At 39.2% G+C, this 25,994-nt stretch overlaps 2 protein-coding genes across 2 annotated transcripts; both read left to right on the forward strand.

The window, feature by feature from the left end:
- The first annotated feature begins 95 nt into the window (after nt 1–95).
- Nucleotides 96–19,135, forward strand: sympk (symplekin). The gene is made up of 27 exons (XM_033986600.2): nt 96–264; nt 545–666; nt 1,268–1,333; nt 2,291–2,344; nt 2,670–2,743; nt 2,811–2,937; nt 3,875–4,124; nt 5,197–5,367; nt 6,407–6,646; nt 7,116–7,264; nt 7,575–7,725; nt 8,643–8,829; nt 9,913–10,063; nt 10,866–11,101; nt 11,186–11,267; nt 11,343–11,456; nt 11,535–11,682; nt 12,680–12,840; nt 13,435–13,543; nt 13,624–13,724; nt 14,593–14,683; nt 14,749–14,850; nt 15,924–16,111; nt 16,881–17,057; nt 17,688–17,771; nt 18,502–18,630; nt 18,845–19,135. The coding sequence occupies exons 2-27, from the start codon at nt 592–594 to the stop codon at nt 18,989–18,991; spliced, it is 3,564 nt and encodes a 1,187-aa protein (XP_033842491.1). The 5' UTR covers nt 96–264; nt 545–591; the 3' UTR covers nt 18,992–19,135.
- A 461-nt stretch (nt 19,136–19,596) lies between these two features.
- On the forward strand, nt 19,597–25,978 carry zgc:136439 (uncharacterized protein LOC678627 homolog). Its single transcript, XM_033986773.2, has 8 exons — nt 19,597–19,893; nt 22,150–22,239; nt 22,910–22,989; nt 23,056–23,171; nt 24,294–24,391; nt 25,102–25,170; nt 25,239–25,297; nt 25,855–25,978. The coding sequence occupies exons 1-8, from the start codon at nt 19,702–19,704 to the stop codon at nt 25,973–25,975; spliced, it is 825 nt and encodes a 274-aa protein (XP_033842664.1). The 5' UTR covers nt 19,597–19,701; the 3' UTR covers nt 25,976–25,978.
- The last annotated feature ends 16 nt before the right edge of the window (nt 25,979–25,994 follow it).

The following is a 25,994-nucleotide window of genomic DNA, read 5'->3' on the forward strand; positions in this document are numbered from 1 at the left end:
ATAAAACAAATAACTTAAAATAAAATACTAACATATGTAATTCCCGTTAGCTCCAGCAGGTGGCCTCAGCGCTGTTCTTCACATAGATTTTTTTCGTACAGGGGAAGAAGACCTCAGACGCACCGCTCTTTGAATCAAACATGGATGCACTCACTAAGATTAGCAGTTTTCTCATTAAATATGGCAAATAAACATGTAGTGGAGGTTTACAGAGGGATAACCTAACTCAATATGTGTTACTCTGAGAAATCTACACTTTAAGCTGTGAGTAGCTTTCTTAAATCCTTGGAAAAGTGTAGAAATGTCAGTATGCTAACGTTAGCATCAGGCTATGTCACAGCTATTCGACCACAGTTATTCTACACTATCTTGTATTAAATAGTTTTGATTATTATGAAAGGCATACAATTTGGATAACTTAATGTCCTTAGGTGTATTTTAGCGATCTTGTGTGTCAGTTAATGCTAAAACACCTGCTAACTGCATATAAAGTGATGCACCTACTGTATATGCGTTGTGATTTAATGACATTTATAATTAACAGAGATTAACCGGGATTTTCAAAGTTTAACTCCAATAAACAAATTCAAGATGAACTTCATAGAGGAAGAAGATGCACCCAAAAAAGCTAAAGCCCCTTGTGCAGACCTGACCACCAGTGAGAAGGTATGCTCTTTTTACAGGCAGTATTTTTCCAGCTTTACAGGCACAACTGTGTATTATCTTTGCAATTTACAAACAGATTAGGTAAAGTAGGTATGATACAGAAAGGTTTCACTTAGATAAGATTTGTTCCAAGGTGGGTTGTACTCAGTTACATTTACTTTAGGAATTTTTTAAAGAAATTGTACTTTTTGTAGTACTTTTCTAGCGACATACTTTTACAGCTACTTGAGTAATGTTTATTGAAGTAACAGTACTCCTTCCTTTGAGTAAGTCTACAAGTGGCAAAAGCTTTATTTTGACAGTATTAAGTGACAAACATCTGTTTCTTGAACCACTCCTTCAGATATGATTAAGTTTGTCTAATTTTTGTGTCTGTTCTTTGAAAAGTTTATTTAGCATTTTATTTAATGTTGTCATTCAAACTATATTAACTTCAAATTATAAATCAGTTGTTACATCCTGAAAGTTACCCTTGAAGTAACTTTTATTTTAGTAGTACTACTAGTACTAATTAGTAATATTATTTTCAGGTAATGTTACTCTTACTAGTACATTTTTTGGCTACTCTACCCACCTCTGGATTTGTTGTGTATTTTTGCAGGTGGTGGAACTTCTAAATCAAGCAGCACTTATCCCCACAGATGAAAAACTCACTGTGCTCAAACAGGTATGTGATTTTGTATTCAATGCAATTCAACTTTATTACAGATTCATGGGTCATAACATTACAACAAAACACTACAATAAACACTACAACAAAACACTACAATAAACACTACAACAAACACGACAACAAAACACTACAACAAACACTACAATAAAACACTACAATAAAACACTACAATAAACATTACAACAAAACACTACAATAAACACTACAACAAAAAACTACAATAAACACTACAACAAAACACTACAAAACACTACAATAAACACTACAAAACACTACAATAAACACTACAACAAACACTACAATAAACACTACAACCAAACACTACAATAAACACTACAACAAAACACTACAATAAACACTACAAAACACTACAATATGAGCGACAGTAGCTCAGTTTGTGTCTGACTGATCCAAAGGTTGGCAGTTCTTGACATAAACATTATTAGTTTGAGAGGTCAGATCCACTGACCCGCAGGTTGGCGGTGCAGTTCCACCTCCCACTGATGAATACTGTTGTTGATTCCTTTGGCAAGACCCTTAACCCACCTCACACTGAGTGTCTGCGTGTATTGGTGTATGAATGTGTGAGTGAATGTGTGAGTGAATGTGTGAGTGAATGGGGGAGTGAATGGGGGAGTGAATGTGTGAGTGAATGGGGGAGTGGTTCCTTGATGTAAAGCAGTTTGAGTGCTATCTAAGAATGTGACCATTTACCAAGACAAAAAATAAATCCTTATGATTTAAAAAGACCACTGTACTGCATCTTGGATTGATAGTGTATTTCACTGAATCTTCTATTTTGTGAGTGACACCAGGTATACGTACATAATGTGTAATCCTTCTGGCCATTGTGTATGCTGTTTATCTGTGTTGTGTCAAGTTAGGTAGCCAAAAGAAAAACTGAATTGTCATTTGTTATTTTTAGGCTTATAATGATTCCTTCCTTTGCAGGTCCAAGAGCTTATCATCAACAAGGACCCATCTCTCCTTGATAATTTTCTTGATGTAAGTAAAGTTTACAGAATGTCTGAACACAAGAGCTACTGTAACCACGCCAAAACAAGACCAAAACAACAGCAGACTCGACTCACAAGAGCCAGTCTCCAAAACTGACCCGTAACTGATGATCAGAACCACATCAACTTATCGTCATAGCAACCAAGTGTCACATACAGAAGCAGTTACAACACAAACACATAAACAGTGATAGAACAACAAAAGGTGTTAACTGAACTAAACACAAAATATCAGATTATTACAGTAGTAGTTATTGTTAACAGTTATCAAAGAGTAGATTTCATTGCATGTTCTTTGCTGATCTGTTTTACAGGAGATGATTGCATTTCAAACTGACAAATCCATAGAAGTTAGGAAGTTTGTCATTGGGTTCATTGAAGAAGCATGGTATGTTTTGTGTATATTTCATGATTTTATTTTTTTTCTGACCTAATGCTGTTGTTTTTGATTATAGTAAAAGAGACAATGAGCTCCTCCTCAGGCTAATCGCTAACCTGAACATGCTGCTGAGAGATGAGAGTGTGAATGTGATAAAGAAGGGCATCCTCACACTCACACAACTCTACAAGGTCTCTCTACAGGTAAAACATTGATTTAATTACCTACTCTCCGGGCAGCTTTGTATCTATATTTTTTTAAGGCTTCAACAACTATTGTGCTGGCGAATAAATTTGATATTTATGTTTTCAAATGCTAATTAATTTTGCTGCACTTTTTTTTTTAAACACATCCAGGGGCATTAACGTTGTAGAGCCTGATATCTAAACTGATGAAATAAAAATCCCATTTCAGAATGTGTTTGTAGGGTTGTACATTACAGAGTTAGTATGTTTCCTCATTAAAATATTTAATCATTACTTAGTCTAGCACTCACTTAACAATAGGTAAAATCATGTAGTTGTAGTGTAGTGGCTCATGGTCTGGAGATGGGTCCCACTGCTCCAAACACATATATATTGTTGAAGTAAATAAGTAAACACAAAAACCTAAGAGTAGATTTAAAACACAAAAACTTTATTGTACTTTATTGTAAAAAAACAAACAAACAGCAGAATGAATCCCTTTAGTAGTTAGTTTGCGTCTGTAATAGAAGATATTTATTCAACTTTTTCCAGCTTAAATCTGATATAGTGAAAAAATAACCAGATATTACACACACATGATAAATATTGACCTAAAAAATGTTACAGCTTTCATATATTGAACGATATATAGTAATTATTGTGATAGGCCTAAAATAATGGGCATGTCCCCCCGGGAGGAGGCCCCGGGGGAGACCCAGGACACGCTGGAGGGACTATGTCTCTCTGGCCTGGGAACGCCTCGGGGTCCCACCGGAGGAGCTGGAGGACGTGTCTGGGGTGAGGGAAGTCTGGGAGTCCCTGCTTAGACTGCTGTCCCCACAGTCAGGGCCCATATAAGAGGAAGAAAATGGATGGGCCTAAAATAAAGTTTTTCTTGCATCTATGTGTTATTTGTTGTTCTGACGTAGTATGATTTGACGTTTTGTCTTTGCAGTGGCTGGTGCGGACTAAAGTGATTTCAGAGATGCAGGAGGCATGTTGGGATATGCTCACTAACATGAAGGGAGAGGTCCTGGAGTTACTGGACTCTGAAAACGATGGCGTCAGAACTCATGCCATTAAATTCACTGAGGCTTTGATCATTGCACTGTCTCCACGGACACAAGACTCAGAGGTCCCAAAGAGACAAGAGAATGACATCAGTCTGGACAAAGTACCAAAAGACCACTCCTACATCCGCTACGGTGAGGAAGCAGATAATGGAGGAATCTAGTTATAAAGGTTACACTTTTGGGCTCAGTTCAAATCTTGAGAGATAAACGACTGTTGCATCAAATTGGATAAAAACAACAATATTAGAAGATGGTGAGGGACAGATTTTAGCCAAAGAAAAGTGGTTTGGTCTGAGAGGGGAGGTAGAAGGGCTGTTTTTGTTAGGAAATACAATCTACCTTTGAACAGGAATGATTGATAGATAGATTTGTAGAATAATAGATGTCTTTATCCCTTATTTATAACTCCATCCTCAGACTTAAATCAAAACAAGGAAAACAATAGTGATAGCTAGTACGCTAATAGAAGTGAAAAGCACCCAATAGGGACCTGAACGATTATGCAACATATGACTCAGGCACAGTTCACTCTCAGTGTAGTTTAATAGACTGAGCCGACAAATACAAACTGTAAACAAACAGATGTGTTTCAGTGTCGTTAGCTCCTCCTTCAGACAGATATAAGGCAGTGTCCAGCAGGAATCTGACCAGAACTGAAGAAGAGAATTGGAGAACAGAATTTTTCTTTCGCTCTAAATCCCACCTGGACGACTGAGGGATTACACAAACATTATTATTATTATTATTATTATTATTATTGTTATATTTTGATAGGCTTCCATTTAGTTACGGTTCAACTTAAACATTTAGTTAAAGTTTAATTTTGTTGTGATTTACCGCTCAAACTTACTCTGAACCAAGGCAAAACAAGACTTAAGCAGAACTTTAAAAATTGAAAGCAAGAATCTCAACTAAACCATGACTTTTTCACATTTTAAAATCTCAACATCTTTTCGTATTAATAAGTCTGTATCATATATTGTTATACATATGGTAAAAATATCGCAAAATGACAACTGATTCTGAAGCTGTCCTAAATTAGACCTGTTTTAGACCTAGAGGATTAGTCCTAGATCTTAAACTTAAACTTGTATTTGCTTAAACAACATCTGCATAAAGATTCTACAGGACAAATTTGATGAGGAGGAGCTTGTTATCAAAAGTAAGTGTTGATTTTTGGGTTTGTATCTGGCCTTATCCTCAGATACTTTGTGTGAAGAGGGGAAAACGGCTCTGGAGAAGCTGCTGAAGTTTATGGTGCATCCGGCCATCTCCAGCATCAACCTGACCACAGCTCTGGGCTCGCTGGCCACAATCGCCCGACAGAGACCCATGTTCATGTCCGAGGTGGTGCAGGCCTACGAGACGCTGCACGGTGAGTGAGAATGGACACAGGATATTACAGGTTTCATGAGTGTTTATGGTTAACGTGTATTATGATCAGTGGTAGAAAAAGTACTCAATTCTGTATCACATGAAGAAATCTACTTAAGTAAAAAGTATTAAAGTACCCCTTATTTAAAAAGTAAAAAGTTAAAGTGTTTCTCACAGATTTTGAGTCTAATAAAGTTTCAAAAGTGGTGATTTGGATAGATTTGTGCTGAATTTTGTTCAACAGAAACAACTGAATTGAACTTTTTATTTATTGTAGCTAGTTATTTGTTGTTATATTTTAGTTTGCTCAATTTCTGAACATGTTAAAAATAAACCTTCAGCCTTTTCAGCAGGTCTCAAGCAATAAAAAATACTTCTACTTCTTCTACTTCTACTAGTCCTGTTCAAAATGTAGTGGAGTAAAAAGTACAGATACCTACAATTTACTTTACTACTTTTACTTAAGTTCACAGTGATTATGATATGGTATATGGTATTATATTATGGTATTAAATGCAATTGTAATTTGTAAAAGGATAAAATAAATGAACAGTGACTTTTAGTTTTTGGAATAATTAAGTGGCAATGAACTAACAACCTAAAATGTTTAAAATATCCAACAAGACTATTATAGTATTTTAATGTGGACAAAATGGACAAAGTTTCCATTGGGACCACAAATAATATTTAGGCAATTTACCATCTTCATTAACCTGGAGAAAAAGTATTAATGATAAAAGTTATTAGTAATGTAAGACACTTTTGTTTAAAATTCTATGTCGATTAGAAGAGTGGTTTGCTGCAGGATCACAATATATCATTCTGAAAACATTATGAGAATGAGGAAAATGAATTTAAATTTGTATTATAAATTTGATTAATTGCTAACTCAACGTCCTTTCAAATGTCATCAATCATGAATCCCAAACATAACTAATGCATAACTTAGTTCCAAATAATATTACAATTGAAACTCACATCAACTCTTTTTTTAAAATCATGTAATAATCTTTAATCATCTTTCCCTTCTTTTTTTTTAGCAAACTTGCCGCCCACTCTGGCCAAGTCTCAGGTGAGCAGTGTGCGTAAGAACCTAAAGCTCCACCTGGTGGCCGTTCTGAAGCACCCGTGCAGTCTGGAGTTCCACGGTCAGATCAGCACCCTGCTTCAGGACCTGGGGATGCCTCAGAGCGAGATCGCCCGCTCCACCCCCGCCCTCCGCGAACAACGCAAACGACCGCGACACGAGCAGTACACAGAGGGCAAGAAGGTCAAGATCGGTGAGCAGAAGAGGTTTTTTTTTTAGAATATTTGTCCCAGTTCAGAATTATTTTAGTCCTGATTGAGGTTTTGGTTAGTTTAATTACACAAAACCATAGTGTAGAAAGAACTTTTGATGGCTAGAGGTGGACAGATTATTAAGAACTGACTGTAAAAAGAGCTGAATATTAAAACATAGAGTACACGTCCAAATAAAGATAAAGGATATTTCTGTACTTTTGTCAATTTCAGTAGTTTTAAAGCTCAGTTTATAGATTTTAAAACATTTTGTAATGCATTTCTGTTGGATTGACATAATATGCATGTTCATTTACCCCTAATCGTAACAAATAATAACTCCCAACACATTAAAAACAATATATACAAATCATTTTTCTCTTCTCAAATTTACAGCAAATACCAAAATTATAATATTGATCCATTTCACTCACTTGACTTTTTTATATTTATTTATTTGTATTTTTTCAGAGCCAGCCCTCATAGATGAAGATGAGGACAAGGAGGAGCCTGCCCCCCCTGTGCCCAAACCTGCCCCGGTCCCAGTGGGTCTGTCAGCCATCGACCTCACAGCAGAGTTCTTGCGCCCCCTACTGACCCCTGAGAACGTCGCCAACCTGGTAAGATACAACTTTTACCAAAACCGTAATATCAACAGCCTTTTACTCGAGCTGTAGCTATTCACGGGTGTCAGCTTCCTGTTTTAGGCGATCAAAACATAGGTTATTTTGTTTTAAGTTGTTATTCATTCTGAGTTCCATAAATATACTGTGAGCATGTCTGTCTTAATTAAGCAGATTGGAAAAGACACAAATATGCACGTCTAGTAAAAAGCTAAAATGGACGTAGAATAAAATACTCAGACTAAACCAGCGCAGTAAGAACCTTTTTCTAAGTGAAACCCCTCCTCCCCGTCCTCTTGTCCTCCAGGTGCTCATCAGTATGGTGTACCTGCCCGACGTGATGCCCGCCTCGTTCCAGTCCACGTACACCCCCGTAGAGTCCGCAGGCACCGACGCTCAGATCAAACACTTGGCCCGACTCCTGTCCACTCAGATGACCGCAGCAGGGATTGGTCCAGGTACAGTTTAACATAATACAGTGGTCCCTGGTTTATCGCGGGGGTCATGTTCTAAAAATAACCCGCAATAGATGAAATCCGTGAAGCATCATCTTTAATTTTTACATTATTCTCTCTGTTTTTGTCTGTAAAACCCCTCACCACACACTTTATACACTTTTCTCACACAGGCGTTAACATTTTCTCACATTTCTCTCTCGTTTAAACTCTCTCAAAGTTCAAACCTTCGCACAACACAATGGTCTACAGTCCAACAGCCAATCAGGACGCACGACACAATGGTCTACAGTCCAACAGCCAATCAGGACGCACGACACAATGGTCTACAGTCCAACAGCCAATCAGGACGCACAACACAATGCACGTTCATACACTGTAAAAAAGCATGAAAAATAGCACTAAAAAAATCAGCGAAACAGCGAGACCACGAAAGGTGAACCACGATATTTTGAGGGACACCTGTACCACAGTGTTTCCCACAGGTTTCTATTTTTAGATTTTTATAAACTTGACCAACTAAAGGATATTAGTTATGTTCAAAGATTTGTGTTTTATGATTAAAAATGTAATCGCTGCCCAACTATTTGAGTGTGACTGTGGCTACTTTTTTTGTATATTACCACGTGTATGGATTTTTTTCTTTTTTTAATAAGAAAATGTGAAAATGTTTTTTTTAGAACACAAATATTGATTATTTTATGTTCATTTTGTATGAATTAAATGCTTAAACATAATTCAGACAGAACAGTCGGTTGACCAATTTTAGTATTTTATTTAGTTGTTTTATTTGGCTATTAATTTAGTTGTGTTATTCATTCATTACTGAACACAAACATTTCAGTTAAAGGCGTATCTTCATGATAAAAACAAGAGTACAGGGTTGAGAAGCTTTTTCACTGAACGTTTGTCTCTTTTAGGTTTGGAACAGTCCAAAAACAAAGAGGCGTCGGAGGAGGAGGGCAGCAGCAAAGACCCTCTGATCAAACGCAAATCTCAGATGGTGGTGCAGAACATTTCTGTGGTGGGTGGGCACACGGAGAAGACCCCAGAGATCCCAGTGATGAAGAGGCTCCCTGAACCCATCCTGCCCACCGCTCAGCCCAAGTGAGTCCAGAACAATGAACAATAAATACTAAATACTCCACTTACACGGGAAGTAAACCGTAAGTATTTGATTCAACGGCAGGACAGAGTTATCGCTGTTTATAAGTTGTATTTTGTGTTTTATGATTTAAAATCTACTCTAGATTAAGGTTCAAGTTTCAAGGTTTCTTTATTAGTACCGAGGGGTACCGAGCTCACAGGAGTCCAATAACAATAAATGTCCTATAGCATGCAAAATTTACTCTGGTTAGCTTCAAACTGTTTTATAATGTCATTACGTCATCAAAAACAGACCTGGAGTTGTGTTTTGTTTCATTCACATGTTTGAGTCACACTTTATTAGTCTGTTACATCTACAAAGATCAAAACGCGACGTTCCACCTTGTGATGTCATGAAGAGGGTGTTTTCAAGTCAACAGCTCAGCCTAAAGAGAGGAGACAAGAGGAGGAGGAGAAGAGGAGGAGGAGAGGAGGAGGAGAAAAGAGGAGGAGAAGAGACAAGAGGAGAAAAGAGGAGAAGAGACAAGAGGAGAAAAGAGGAGAAGAGACAAGAGGAGAAAAGAGGAGAAGAGACAAGAGGAGGAGGAGAAGAGACAAGAGGAGAAAAGAGGAGAAGAGACAAGAGGAGGAGGAGAAGAGACAAGAGGAGAAAAGAGGAGAAGAGACAAGAGGAGAAAAGAGGAGAAGAGACAAGAGGAGGAGGAGAAGAGACAAGAGGGAGAGAGGAAGAGGAGAAAAGAGGAGGAGAGGAGTTTTCAAGTTAACAGCTCCTTTTACCTTTAATTCAGTCGAGATAAATGACAATTCCAGAAGCTGAAATGATCCAGATGATTCTAGTGAAGGTGGAGTTTAAAAACACAGTGGAGCACTTCCTGTATCACCACACGATGACATCACAAGGTGGAACAGAGTCATGTCTGTGTGAGCGAAGAGCCTAAATCTGCAGGTTTGTGTGTTAAATATGTGTGAATGAGGAAACGTGCTGTTCTTGTGTTGCTCAGGTTTAGTTTGGGGCAGATGTTTAGACTCTACATGATCAAATGGCTCATGGTGTAAAATGTTTCAAATGATGGTTTTAAACAGAATGCCAGGTGCGAGTGGGAGGAAGAAGGTTTTCCGTTTGTCTGATGTGATTCAGCCTCTGACCGACTCTCAGCTCGAAAACCTGTCGTCTAAAGCCGTCAAACGCGTCCTGCACTCGGAGAAGTCCATCGCACAGAGCGGCATGGCCCAGGTACGACTCAGATTATACAAACCAGAACATGTGAGAGCATGTTTACTGTAGGTCTGCTTTAGACTGTAGGTCTGCTTTAGACACGACAATACATGAGGAAACATTAATATGGAATAACAACAACCACCACCGTCAACTGCCACCACAACAACCACAATCATAATAATCTTAAAATTAATCACAATAAAAATATTCATAATAAATAATAATGAAAATAATCATAACAATAAAAATAATCATAAAAATATAAATAATCATAAATATACAATAATAAAAATAAATAATAATTAGGATAAGTATAATTAATTATTGCTATATTTTTACATGACATGACCAAATCATGGCCCACATTTGATCAGTTGTAAACTTTATATACATACTGTACAAAGTGGCTCTGTGCATCCTCTCTGTTAGCAAAAACCTCAGAGACAAAAATTGGACAGGAAGTAGTGACACAAAGTTATGCTAAAATGAATAAATATTTAAAGATCAGACAGGGGGCAGAGGACACTTCTGTGTTTAGAAAGAGAGAAGCTTGTGTCTCAGTGCTAATGCTAATGCTAATTTTGAGGCATAATAAACTCCACAAACTGAGATATTCTACATATAAAAATAATTGGTTAGTCTTCATTTAAATTAGTTTTGAATTTTCTGATTTTAATACCGACAGTGAGCCAGCGTGTTATGTTGTACAAGGTCTACATTAAATTATGTTTTGTATTAAATATATAATAAAAATGTCCCTAAAAGTATTTGCGTTCCTGTGTTATATTTTCACTGTAGTTGTTCCTCTCCTCCTCAGGTCAGAGTGAAGCTCTTGTCCCGTTTAGTGACTCAGTTCGAGGGCATGATGAAGGGGGACGTGCTGGAGTTTATCCTGGAGGACATTCGGACCCGGAGCGACTTGGCGTTTTCCCTGCTCTATCAGGAATACACCACATATTTAAGTCAGATGCCCTCCGGCCTGCTCGACAGCTACGATCACTGTCTGTACACGCTGCTGTCCGGGCTGCAGGAGAAACCGGAGCAGAGGGACGGGTGAGGGACGACTCAGATACTCTTAATGATAATAATAAGATGAAAGTAATGCCATCTAAGCTTTTGAAATGTATTTTCTTTCAGACTTTTCACCAAACTGGTTTTAGAAGCTCCAGTTATTACAGATTCTGCTTTGGAAGTCATACGGCGATACTGTGAGGACGAGGTACATAAAACATTTTCAGTTAAATACTAAAACTATGTACGTACAACAAACCAGTGTCAATGTCTTCTGTTTTAGTCTCGAGTTTATTTGGGAATGACCACTCTAAAGGAACTCATTTTCAACCGCCCGTCTCGGCAGTTTCAGTATCTTCATGTGCTTCTGGACCTGAGCTCACATGAAAAGGAAAAAGTAAGAAGTTGTAGTTTTATTTAAGATGCACGGTATTCACTAAACACAGAACTTATCCATATTTGTTCTTTATTTTAGGTGCGGACGACAGCTTTGAGTTTCCTGAAGAGAATGTATGAAAAGGAGCATTTGAGAGACTACATTGAGAAGTTTGCGTTGAACTACATGCAGCTACTGGTTCATCCCAATCCACCGTCTCTGCTGTTTGGGGCCGACAAAGACACAGGTACAAAGTATATCAATTATTCAGTATTATAGTCCTGTTAATTTGTTTTAAATAGGTTCTTTTTTCAGACCAAGGTTAGTTTAGTTAGTTTGCTTTCACCTCTGACACTTTGGACTGCTCACTAGCGCCTCACAGTGGTCATGTGATGTTGCTGTGACATGTCCGGTCAGATGGTTTAAACAGGTTTTGCTGCTACTCCTACTGTAGGAGTTAGGACGAAGGCGCCATCTGCAGTCCTCTGGTCCAGGTGTGGTCAGAGGAAAACATTTGACAGTGTTTTTGTGTGTGCACTGATTAAAAGTCGTGTCTATGTTCTTAAAGTTTATTTAAAGATGCATCGAAGGACAAATCGATTATTTTTTGACAGTATTACCAGCCATGACTATAAAATAACACTCTTTTAGTTACATCTTACCTGCAACCTAACCAGCGGCGGAAGAGGTACTCAGTTTTGTTGGTTAAGTAAAGATACACACAGAGGCAAAAGAGTACTCAAGTAAAAGTAAAAGTATCACATGAAAAAAATCTACTAAAAGTATTAATGTACTTTAACAAATCAACAACACTTGTGAGAAATACTTTTACTTTTTACTCTTAAAGTGTTAAAAAAAAATTATACATATTTTAGTCAAAAGTAGCAATAACAATCAGTTTCTTATTTTGTCTTAGGAATTTTTGCATATTTATTTTTGTTTGCTTAAAGCTTCTGAACTTGAACTTGCATCTTTTTGCATCTTTAAATTTATTATGTTACCACTAATGTAAAAAAAATTAAAAAGAAATGTAAAAAATAACCCCTCAAATCATATGAAAAGTACTATTATTTTTCAGTCCAGTTGAAAAATGTAGTAGAGAATAAAGTACAGATACTGCTCTCAAACGTAGTGAAGTAAAAAGTATCCACTGTAAAATTGTACTTAAGCACAGTACTGTACTACTTGTACTTCATTACCCTCCACCGCTGAGTCTAAACTGTGACGTGTACTGTGTGTTTCAGAGGTGGCTGCTCCCTGGACGGAGGAGACGGTTCGTCAGTGTCTGTTTCTGTATCTGTCTCTTCTTCCTCTGAACCATCGTCTGGTTCATGAGCTCGCTGCCGTTTACACCGAGGCCATCGCCGACATCAAACGCAGCGTGCTCAGAGCCATAGAGCAGCCGGTGAGTTTACTGGTGCTTTTCAGATTGTAGAATGAGGTGATGTAAATTCACAAATGTTGAACCTGATCATCACTAAACCCAAGAACTCACGGTATTAAAACTGACTCTTGTAGCTTTAAGTCCTGTTCTATTGCTGTTCCCTCCTCAAAAAACAGACCTGGAGTTGTGTTTTATTTCATTCACACATGTTTGAGTCACACTTTATTATTAGTCTGACTACAAAATGCTCTGTTCCACCTTGTGATGTCATGAAGTGGTAGTTTTCAAATTCCTTTTACCTTTATTTCAGTTGAGATAAGTGGCAATTCTAGTGTTTTCAGTCCTAGGGAAGAACTCAGTCTAAATATGCAGGGTTTGTGTGTTAAACATGTGTGAATGAAACAAAATACAACTCCAGAAAATACCATAACATGGGCCTTTAAGTATTTTTGTAATTCTCTATTAGACAACTGTGATATTTAAATTGCCTTGTTTATTGCTTTACAAATATACTAACCAGATTTTCTTTAATATAAGACTTTTCAGGTGATAAAATGATAATACAATCACCTGGGAAAATATTGAATGTGTTGTGTCCTTATGTTTTGTCTCTAGATCCGGGGCATGGGCATGAACTCGCCTGATTTGTTGTTATTGGTTGAAAATTGCCCAAAAGGAGCTGAGACACTTGTGACTCGCTGCCTCCATATTCTGACTGACAAAGGTAAGGAAAACATATGAAATAATAATGCTAACTTCACTGAAAAGGTCGTTTAAAAATATATATATTATGTTTCTGTTAAGTTCCGCCGTCTCCAGAGCTGGTGGAGCGGGTGCGTGATCTTTACCACAAGAGGGTGCCAGATGTGCGCTTCCTGATCCCAGTTATTAACGGATTAGAAAAGGTATCAATAAAAAGCAGTGGATATAGTGAGAAAGTTGTGTTTTTAAAGAGTTGACTCAATGATAAAACTGTAGCCAGACTATGTCGCTGGTCTAAAAATGTCTCAAAATTAACCAAATTATGAATGTTTAACCATGAGCACTAGTCTGGTTAAAATAACAGTTTATAATTAAGCAAAATGGGTCAAAACCACTTATTTTTGTACTACTTTAATATTAGTCTAGTTAATAGACAGACAGAAATGGTGTTAAATGTGTTACGTAAGTGTTTATTGGCTCTGTGCACAACGGTATTAGCGCCAACTGTTAGCGTCACTACTTCCGGTTCTGTTCAATCCCTGTGAGGTTTTTTTGAGTCACGCTAAATTGAATAAATAATTAAAGATCAGGCAGTGGACATGGAGCTGCAGGTGGATGTCACTGACACCAAACACAAATAAAATAAATACTTCACCGGAGCACACATGTGTTTAGAAAGAAAGGTGTTTGTGTCTCAATGCTAACGCTAATGCTACTTTTGCGGCACAATAAATATTAAAACAGCTCTACAAACTGAAGTATTTAGCATATAAAAACAATTGGGTTGTTTTTATTTTAACTCATTTTACAGTAATTGGTTCTTTATTTTATATTTTATGCTTTTAATAAAAGTTAGCGTAAGCTTTGAGACGCAGAACTAGCGAGCATGCTACTGTGCACAGAGCCTGTTTATAGAAGTAGTTTAAAACATTGCACCTGTCTGTTAACATAAACTGGTAGTGTATTAGTCACTTGAAATTATTCACTAGAAATACACTGAAATAAATGTGAAAATATACAAAAACATACTTGATTTGATTACTAAATCCCAAAATTGTTTCTTTTCCTCAGAGTGAAGTTATCCAGGCCCTTCCCAAGTTAATCAAACTCAACCCTATTGTAGTGAAAGAAGTATTCAACCGGTTATTGGGCACACAGCACAGTAAGTTTCTCACTGAAGTCTTTATTTGTGCTCGGCCTGGTGGTGTAATACCTGTTGTCGTCCAGGTGAGGGCACTTCATCTGTTTCTCCTCTCACTCCTGGAGACCTGCTCATCGCTTTACACAACATCGACTCCACCAAATGTGACATGAAATCTATAATAAAAGGTCAGTAGCTTTTTACATTTTGTTGATTAAAATATTTTGTTATTTTTACTGACGAATAAAAACTTAAATTGTGCTCATTTTCATCAACTAAAACTAAAAGTAAATATTTAACTATAGATGTAACAGTACGTGAAATATCATGATATTGTATCTTCAAAAGTCTCGCAATATATCAAATTACAAGTCTCTTTGCTGAAATTTATTGTTATGGTGCAGCAATAGCACAAAAAAAAACAGCAAAAACAGAGGGAACTACATAGACCATGATCCTTTGCTCTGTTTTAGTGCAGACTACATGAAGAGATAGTTGTTAAGCACTTTTAAATCTTGGGTCTTTGGATTATGACAGAACTAAAGGCTTATGAAAGAAGCATATTCACAATTTTGCCTCATGAAATGATCACAATAAATATCATCCCGTGAGATGCATATCGTGAAAATATCATACGGAGAGATTTGGATACAAACAAAAGTCTAATTAGCCTGAAATGTCTGTTTTAACAATACTATACTATTAATAATGGTCTGTTTTCTCTTATAATCTTGGTAATTCCAGGGTCCAGTATGTTTCAAAGTTTTAGCGACTTCTCCTGGGGCCTATTCGAACCCTCCTTAGCTGTAAAACTCTGTCAAAGGCTCCTCCCACAAGCCCATGCTCCACCCACAAGCCCATGCTCCACCCACAAGCCTACATCACCCATGCTCCTGCGCGACAATTCTCCATAAATATACAAAAACATGATACAAAACAATACACTACAGCTTCACAAACCTGATGTGATGTGCAGTAGCGTCTTAAGCAGGATGCAGCTGATTGTGTTGTGATAATGCTCTGAAAGGGGCTTAGTGTGGAGAGCAAAGGGAGGAGTGTCAAAACCAAAAGTGAAACACATAAAACGTTAATATATTGTTTTATGGTGAATATAGCATTTTCAAAGCAATAAAAGGCAACATAGTGATTTAAAAAAGAAAAGAAATAAAATAACTCCTCTTTAATATAAATGATTAGGTCCAGCATATGTGGATTGTCCAAATTTGAAATGTTTTTAACTAAATTTCTTGTATTTTTGTAGCCACCAACCTGTGTTTTGGAGAGAAGAACGTTTATACCTCTGAGGTGTTGGCAGTGGTGATGCAGCAGCTGATGGAGCAGAACCCTCTCCCAATGCTCCTCATGAGAACTGTGATCCAGTCCCTCACCATGTATCCCAGACTGGGCGGATTCGTCATGAACATTTTAGCTAGACTCATCGTTAAACAGGTTTGTACAAAAAAAAATCTAACGTCGTTCAATCAGTGTGTGGCTCCAGAGTCTGTGGGAAACACTGCTTCAGTACTGGAAAGACGATTATTCCCCCGCAAACTTTAAAGAGTGGGACATTTACTTCTCTTGATGATATAGGCCAGGGCTATTCAAATATGTTCTCTTGTGCAGATTTTTTGGTGTTGCACAAAATATCTCCAACACTAGATCTGTTTCATTAATGATAATAACAACTTCTATAATAGTTTTTTGAAAAATAAAATACAAAACTTTACCAACATTGTGCTGCAGAAGTTGCCAATCCTATCATGTCATCTGTATATTTGTTTTTTGTAGACTTTTTATGTGAAGTACTTTGGGAAGCTCAAGTTGCTATATTTGTGCTATATAAATAAAACTGAATTGAATCAAGTAAACCAGGTGTAAACTAGGACTAGGCCAGTACCATCCGTCTGTCTGGCAGAATTAATCCAAGACTAAACCAGTTAACAAGAAAAATTATTATATTTTTGTAATATTTGGAGGTTCAGGTCTCTTGGAGGGTCTGGTTTGGCTCCTGGGTTTAAAGGGTTTATATTACACTATTTTCTGATCTATCATATAATGTTGTTTCCTCAAAACACAACTCCGAGTTTGTTTTTGATGAGGTAACAACATTCTAACACGGCTTTAAACGCACACGATTACATTCTGTGTTAGACGTCCATAGCATATGAACTTATATAAATAATAATAGTTGTAAAGTGTGTACATTACTGTCCCTCAGGTGTGGAAGTACCCTAAAGTGTGGGAGGGTTTTGTGAAGTGCTGTCAGAGGACCAGACCTCAGTCCTACAGTGTTCTTCTGGCTCTTCCTCCGGCTCAGCTCAGCAGTGTGTTTGAGCGCTGTCCAGAGATGAGAGACCCACTACTACAACACGTACAGCTATTCACTCCTCACCAGGTATGGCACAAAAGTACTTTAAAGTGCTTAAGGCAGGCTTTCATCATTCTCTAATTATTACTTCATTTGGCGGGATAATACTTGTGTTAAATATTTATCACGGCAGTTCAGTTTCTTACACTTTAATTATTTCAAAAGTAAAAGCGTAGTCATGTATATTTATTTGTCAAATAGTAACTTGTGTGTAAATAGATGAGCTTTGGCCCTTGTTAACATTATGGTTGCTAGATAACTCTGCAATATCGCATCTGCTACACACGTCCAACCAGGAAGTAAAATTATAAACATCACCAAAATTGTCTAAGCAACAATCTTAGTAAAATCTTTAAAAAACAAGATTCATTCGCACATGTTTAACACACAAATCCTGCATATTCAGTGAGTTTGTTTGACAGAAAACACTCTGTTCCACCTAATACAGGAAGTGCTCCACTGTATTTTCAAACTCTTTACTCTGCCACTAAAACACAGAGCATTTTGAGCTTTGGAGATGTTACAGACTAATAATAAAGTGTGACTCAAACATGTGTGAATGAAACAAAAACACAACTCCAGGTCTGTTTTTGAGGAGGTGGCTTAAATAAAACTTTATCTGAAGAGTCATATTTACATGTTACTTCTGTGTTGCAGCAAGCCCACATTCCTACGTCCATCATGACCATTCTGGAGGCGCATAAGAAACCAGAGCCCAAACCTGTGGAGCCTGAGAAAGAGGTAAGAGTTACTGATGCCTGAATCATACAACTGTTCTTCTCTACCTCAAAATGCATTGGCAAACATATATTTTCTCTCTGTTGGATCAGCAGTAGCTCAGAGGTCCACAAATGTACATCAGTGCTATTTGGTTTTTTTTACAACATATATATTTATTTGCTAAACATAACAGTTATGAAAATGTATTTAAAAGGTATAGGGGCAACAGGACCTCAGTTTGTAGAGTGTGTGTCCACTGATCCGAAGGTTGGTGATTCAAATCCCGCTCCCACAGATCAATACTCTTGTTGTGTCCTTGGGCGAGACACTTAATCCATCTCGCCGCCAGTGTCTGTGTGCACTGGTGTATGAATGCGTGTGTGGCTCTCCTTGTAAAGGGCCTTGAAAGTGGAAAAGCGCTAATTTAAACCTGTAGTCCCTTAGCAGGTTGGTGTAAATACTGGAAATGTAGATTAACTTACTCGTGGTCAATTCATCTACGTATATTTAAACAGATATTGTACCAGGTCACATTATTCAGATGATGATGAGCTCTGTGGATAAGAAAATATTTAAATCTATGTCTGTGTAATTCCTCAGTCGTCCAGGTCTTGTAGGAGGGGCTTGGATGAGGACACAAACGTCTTCACTCCTACAGCAATTTGTCCAGTTGACAGATTTAAACTTCATCTTTTGCTTTTTAAATCTTATGTTCGTTTGTTTTTTTTACACTAATATTTGTGTTTTCCAGACTGAACCAGTTCCTAAACCTGCCACAGCAGAGCCCGCCTCTGCCTCAGCGCCCGAATCTGAACAAAACGAACGTCATGGTGAAGAAGAGGAGCCCATGGAGCAGGAGACTGTGAATACAGCTTCACAGGTAGTTCATCTTCATGTTCTTTAGTGCGGTCAATGCTGGTGAACTAGGAACAAAAAACAGAAGAGAAGGGAGGACAGAGGTTCAATTCAATTTGTCTAAACACATTCTGTACTGTACAGGAGACACGGCACGGAGGAGACTGATTGGACCATTGTACACTATGGATTATGCTATAAAACACATATTTGTTTTGATTTTGTTTCTTCTTTCTCAGATGGAGACTGCAGCAGCTCAGGAGACGTCTTCTCCTACCCCAGAGACAGAGGAGCCGATGGACGACACACAGCCTGAGCTCTCAGACCCTCAGCAGCAGGCGGAGCAGGACAGAGAGGACGGGAATGGAAACGAACCTGAAGATTAACAAATTTAATTATAGTTTGAAAACAAATGTTCATGTTTTCTGTGATGTTAGGAATCGTTCATTTTGTATTAGGAAAGTGAGGAATGAAAGAGGAACTGAATCATTCTTTTGTGTGCAGATTTGTTAATAAAATAACAAACCGTGGCTCTGTGCATCTGACTGCTTTGATTGTTTTTGAAAGTAATTTGGCTCTTAACTGTTGAGGGTGAAGTGTGGCTTAAGACTTTTATTGATTTATTGATTTTAACAGATAATGTTAATGTAATAATGTTTAACAGATAATTGATTTGATCTGTTATTGATTTTAACAGATAATGTATTAATGTTTATCATTAATGCAAAGTAAAACGGTTTTCTTAATTAAATATACACTACACAATACAAAAAGTACAAAGAAGCTGTCAATAAACTTTAAAATGACCTTTTTTTTATTTTTGACATTTGGACAAAACATTAAAATTATGGATGAAGAATAATATTACTAAACAACAAAATAAAATAAACTAAATTAGAAAATGTGAAATGTAAACAAATTTAAATCTAAAGTACTTCCGGTATCAACATCTCGCGATAGTCCACGTGACTGTCTGTCTCAGCTGTAAAGTCACGTTTATTTCCTTGAGTCGTGTCATTTCATTCATTCATTCGTGGTTATTTGAGTTAGTATCTTCTCCTTTCCTGCTGTTCTGTCGTGATATCCTCTCCTCGGGATGAAGGCCGTGCTCCTGGCCGCGGGGTACGGGACCCGGCTGCAGCGGGACGTCCTGGAGGACCGCAGCGGGAGGTTCGTTCACTTGGCCGGGGTCGCGAAGCCGCTGCTCCCGGTGGGACCCTGCGCCCTGATCTCACACTGGGTCCGTGCCCTGACCACTGCTGCGTGTGTGGACTGCGTTTATGTGGTTGTAAGTGGAGTTAGTGCGATGATAAACTGTCCTGGAGCTGTGGTTTAAATGACATTACTCTGGGTTTATGGAGCAGGTCATGTTTGTCCTGGTTTAATGATTTAAAAGATCAGGCCCAGGACATTTGTGGCTCTAACTGCAGAACCAGAGTGATCAGCTCAGACTGGACAAGTGGAGCTGGTTGGGGAAATGTAGGATTGGGATGTTTAAACGTGGAGTTCAGAATAATAGATCAGATCATCACTCAGAAGTAGCTGGAGTTAGTAAATAAACTGTATTTTATGTGCCTTTTTATGTCTGTCCAGTGGTGAAAGGAATCTGTACTTTACTTTAATGCATTTTACAGTGTGTACTTTTTACTTTTACTTGAGTACATTTGAGAGCAGTATCTGTACTTTCTACTCCACTACATTTATGAACAGGACTGAAAAGTAAAAGTACTTTTCATCTGATTTGAGGGGTTATTTTTGCCATGTTCGTGGAAACATCCTGACTAAAGTTTAAGAGTTTGAGCTTCAGCTTTGAGCAAAATGAAAATAAATACGTAAATGAGAAAAATTAAGAAATTAAATTGTATTGCTACTGGTGAGGGGCCAGTGCACAGAGATCTGGGTGGCAGTCGAAGGCGGGGACCTCGACGACCGGATCTCTGGACATGGAGACTGGCTCTGGGGACATGGAATGTCACCTCACTGTGGGGGAAGGAGCCTGAGCTTGTGCGGGAGGTTGAGCGTTACCGGCTGGATACAGTCGGCCTCACCTCCACGCACAGTGGTGGTCCCTCTGTATAAGAAGGGGGACAGGAGGGTGTGTTCCAATTACAGAGGAATCACACTCCTCAGCCTTCCCGGTAAGGTCTATTCCAGGGACTGGAGAGGAGAATCCGACCGATAGTCGAACCTCGGATTCAGGAGGAGCAGTGTGGTTTTCGTCCTGGTCGTGGAACACTGGACCAGCTCTATACTCTCCATCGGGTCCTCGAGGGCTCATGGGAGTTTGCCCAACCAGTCCACATGTGTTTTGTGGATCTGTAGAAGGCATTCGACCGTGTCCCTCGTGGTGTCCTTTGGGGGGTGTTCTGGGAGTATGGGGTCCGGGGCTCTTTGCTAAGGGCTGTCCGGTCCCTGTATGACCAGAGCAGGAGCTGTGTTCATTGCCGGCAGTAAGTCAGACCTGTTCCCAGTGCATGTTGGACTCCGCCAGGGCTGCCCTTTGTCACCGGTTCTGTTCATTATATTTATGGACAGAATTTCTAGGCGCAGCCAGGGGCCGGAGGGGGCCTGGTTTGGGAACCACAGGATCTCATCTCTGCTGTTTGCAGATGATGTTGTCCTGATGCTTCTTCGAGCCAGGACCTGCAGCACTGGGGCGGTTTGAAGCAGAGTGTGAAGTGGCTGGGATGAGAATCAGCTCCTCCAAATCCGAGGCCATGGTGCTCGCCCAGAAAAAGGTGGTTTGCTCTCTCCGGGTGGGTGGAGAGTCTCTGCCCCAAGTGGAGGAGTTCAAGTATCTCGGGGTCTTGTTCACGAGTGAGGGAAGGATGGAGCGTGAGATTGACAGTTGGATCGGTGCAGCGTCTGCAGTGTGCGGTCGCTGTATCGGTCCGTTGTGGTAAAGAAGGAGCTGAGCCCAAAGGCGAAGCTCTCGATTTACCGGTCAATCTACGTTCCTACCCTCACCTATGGTCATGAGCTCTGGGTAATGACCGAAAGGACAAGATCGCAGATACAAGCGGCTGAAATGGGTTTCCTCCGTAGAGTGGCCGGGCGCACCCTTAGGGATAGGGTGAGGAGCTCGGAGTAGAGCAGCTGAGGTGGCTCGGGCATCTGCTCAGGATGCCTCCTGGACGCCTCCCTAGGGAGGTGTTCTGGGCATGTCCCACCGGGAGGAGGCCCCGGGGAAGACCCAGGACACGCTGGAGGGACTATGTCTCTCTGGCCTGGGAACGCCTTGGGGTCCCACCGGAGGAGCTGGAGGACGTGTCTGGGGTGAGGGAAGTCTGGGAGTCCCTGCTTAGACTGCTGCCCCAGCGACCCGGCCCCGGATAAGCGGAAGAAAATGGATGGATGCTACTGTTAAATTGTTTTATTAATATCACTACATTTACAGTTATTTTACTTTTTATTCTTTAATAGATTTTTTTCTTTTCTTTTCTTTCTTTTACTTGAGTAACTTTTTACCTCTGTGTCTGTACTTTTACTTAAGTAGAAGTGAGTACTTGTACGAGGTTTGAATGTTGTGTCTCCTGCTCCACAGACAAATGCTCTTTATCGCGCTGCGTTTGAACAATGGGCAAAGCAGTTCTCAAACGTCAAGATCCTGAGCGACGGCACAAGAACCAACGAGGTGCGGTTTACCTCTGAACATTAAAGCTGCAGTTTGGAGCTTTTTTGGTGGGGAGTCCTGTGCCTGCTTGTCTCCATGGAGATTTTCGTGCTTTACTCACAGCGTTACGTGGGAGTAAACTTACACATTTTGCTTATTAAATGACACATTTTCGTTTCTCAGGCATTCTTACATCTTACACCTGACCTGTCGTCTCTATGGAGGCGCATATGTTTAATGCCATACTGTGGAGCATTCTCGGAAAAGCAGTAACATATCCATGGGCTCTCCTCCAGAAAAGTTACATAGTTTAACTTTAAAGGTCCTATATCACGCAAAAGTGACTCCTGTGACCTTTAAACTGTGTTACAATGTTGTTTTTTCATCAAAAACAGACCTGGAGTTGTGTTTTGTTTTATTCACACATGTTTGAGTCACACTTTATTATTAGTGTGTAACATCTACAAAGCTCAAAATGTGGCGTTCCACCTTGTGATGTCATCAAGTGGGAGTTTTCAAGTGAACAGCTCCTTTTACCTTTTACTTGAGTATAGATTCCAGAGCTGAAATGATCCAAATGATTGTATAAATGAAGGTGTGTGGAGTTTAAAACCACAGTGGAGCACTTCCTGTATCACCACATGATGACATCACAAGGTGGAACAGTTAATTTCCTGTTTTCTGCCTGTAGGAGCGCCTCGGGGCCGTGGCTTGTCTCCAACTCGCAGTGAAGCGTTTCCAGATTGAAGATGATGTGATGGTGATCGGAGGGTGAGTGTCATGTTTGGTAAAGACATAAACTTCTCTCATTATTAGTAATATTTTTATTTTCAACAGTGACACACTTTTCAAAGAAGATTTTAGTCTGACTCGAGTAAACGAAAGATTTCACGAGCTCCAGGGGAAAAGTGAGGACAGCTGTTTAGTTCTGTCCTACGAGTGCAAAGAAGAGGGTGAGTTTTATGTCACAAAATATAAACGCATTTATCAGATTCAAAAGGTACAAAGTCTAAAGAGCAAATATTACAGCTACACTTAACGTTCGCTTCAAGGGAGATAGAACTGTCACTGTAGAAATATTAAACGTAATCAGACGTTTTCATGTTTTTCTCATTCGGACTTGGTTTGTCGGGAAAGTCTGTGGTAAGTTCATCAGAGTTTTACATCAGTTAAACAGCAGTTTGTGGGAAAAAACTGACAAGAAAAAAACAAAACAAAATAGAAAACAGAACTGAACACAGAAAAGTCCATCCAAAATGCAGACGATTTACTCACAAAGGCATTTTCTGACAGTTCAAACCAGTCGAATCAGAACTATTAGGTCTGCAGTCGGTGTGATCTCTGTCGTCCAGGTCTGATCCACAGCAAAAGATGAACTTTAAATCTGTCAACTGGACAAAAACACTGGTATGGGATAATGGAAAAATTTGCCGGATCAAATATCGACTTCCAAATCTCAGTTCAGTCGATATCCTGGTCAGGCAGATGCACTGATGTAGACGATTTACTGATGTAGTCGCCCAGAAAATCTCATTTAAACTTCTATTTGCACATAGTTATTCTGTAGTTAGAGATAGTTTGAGGAGCTCGGAGTAGAGCTGCTGCTCCTCAACGTCAAGAGGAGCAGCTGAGGAGGCTCGGGCATCTGCTCAGAGAGGGAGGAGGCCCCGGAGGAGACCCAGGACACGCTGGAGGGACTGTGTCTTGGGGCTGGCCTGGGAACGCCTTGGGGTCCCACTGAAGGAGCTGGAGGACGTGTCTGGGGTGAGGGAAGTCTGGGAGTCCCTGCTTAGACTGATGCCCCTGTGACCCGGCCCCGGAGAAGAGGAAGAAAATGGATGGATGGATGTTCTGTAGTTACATGAGAGAGACAAAACAGAACTGATCCAAATGTGTTATTGTATTTTTCACCGAGTATCAGATACAGATACTTAAAGAATCAGAATCGGTATCAGAACGGAAAAAGATGGTATTGTGTAATCTCTAATGTAACTGTAACCTCTAATGTAATTTAATCTCTAATGTAAGTGTAATTTAAAATGAGCAGTCTAACCTGTCACACTTTAATGTTTCAGAAACACGTAAATATGGAATACTGGAAGTGGACGAGGATTTGTGCGCCGTTTGTATGAAAGAGAAGCCCCTCCCCACTGAGACGACGTCTAGAAGAGCAGTGAGTATGGAGAATATTCAGACAGAATATCAAATACGAGAATAACTCCACAATAGACATTTGACGACACTCGATAATCCTGATAAGACCTGTCAAAAAATGACAAATATCTCCCCAGATGTAAATAAATACTATAAATAAATACTGACCTGGTTCCAGTTTTGATTAGACATGTCACAATATTCACTGTATCAACTCATTGTTCAGTAGATGAAACGTTTTCTGGCTCAGTATTTATCTTGTGTACAGTTTCTTCGCAGTGGTGTGGAGTTTTTTGCCATTTTTATGTCACAACCAAAGATCTGAGCTGTAGAGGTTAGAATATACATGTTACCTTGTGAGGCTAATTACTGCTGTTAACTTTCTGCAGCTCAGGCCTTTTAATTATACTGTATTTACTGTATTTTCCGGAGTATAAGTCACACTTTTTTCATAGTTTGGCCGTGGGTGCGACTTATGCTGTGATTTATATGTGAAATAAGTTTTTTTTTTCTTCATTATGCATTTTTTGGCTGGTGCGACTTATACTCCAGAAAATACAGTAATTAACAACAGGTTTACTGAGATTATCCTGCTTTGTCTCTGTAGTATTAAGTAACTTCAGTATTATCGTCTAATTGCAGTACTTCTCTGTAGCGATATATCGTGACAGGCCTCATCATAATCCAGCCCCGTGAGCTTAAATCTGCTGCTTGTCCGTCTTTTTGCAGTGTCCTTGTTACTACATGCTGTCAAAGAAGAGCTTGCCTCTGTTGGATATTTTTCTTGAGGAAAAGAAGGTAAAGACTGACATCGTTTTTAAAATCTGACTTAAAATGAGACCTAAACTTTTGATCTTTTACTGTAGACTGCGCCGATAGAAGAGAAAGACGCACCTGGGATCTTTGTGTCTTGGATCATTTCAAGGTGATGTAAATGTTTCTGGTCACCTGCTTGTCTCCATGGAGATACTGTGGAACATTCGTGGCAAAGCATTAGTAATAAAAACATCTCCATGGAGGCAAGCACGCAGCAGACAAGTTACACAGTACACCTAGACGTCCAGTTAACTGTTAAAACGAAATGTCTTATTTTAGAAATGCAGGACCGGTCTCTTCATACAGACACATCATGATCTGTCAAGTTAACAGCTTCTTTTACCTTTAGTTCAGTAAAGATTGGCAACTCTAAATGATTCTAGTGAAGGTGTGTGGAGTTTAAAAACACAGTGGAGCACTTCCTGTATCACCACATGATGACATCACAAGGTGGAACAGAGAAGAACTCAGCCTAAATCTGCAGGGCTTGTGTCAAACATGTGAATGAAACAAAAAAACACAACTCCAGGTCTGTTTGTGACGAGGAAACATTAGAACGGATCAAAAAATGGTGTAAAATGGGAGAAAATGGTCCAGTATTTCCCACCCGCTCACACGTCATGGTCGTGTTTTTTACTTTTACGTTTGTATTCACTTGTTTTTCAGGACGCCCGTGTACGTCTATCCGATCTCGGGCCGTTTTGACGTTGGGAATCTGCCGTCCTACATCGACTGTGATCTTTACTTCAAAGAAAAACTACAAAACACCCGATCCTACATGGTCTAAACACATTTTATTCTCATAC

Source organism: Periophthalmus magnuspinnatus, chromosome 21 (genome assembly GCF_009829125.3).
Source record: "Periophthalmus magnuspinnatus isolate fPerMag1 chromosome 21, fPerMag1.2.pri, whole genome shotgun sequence".
Taxonomy (NCBI): domain Eukaryota; kingdom Metazoa; phylum Chordata; class Actinopteri; order Gobiiformes; family Gobiidae; genus Periophthalmus; species Periophthalmus magnuspinnatus.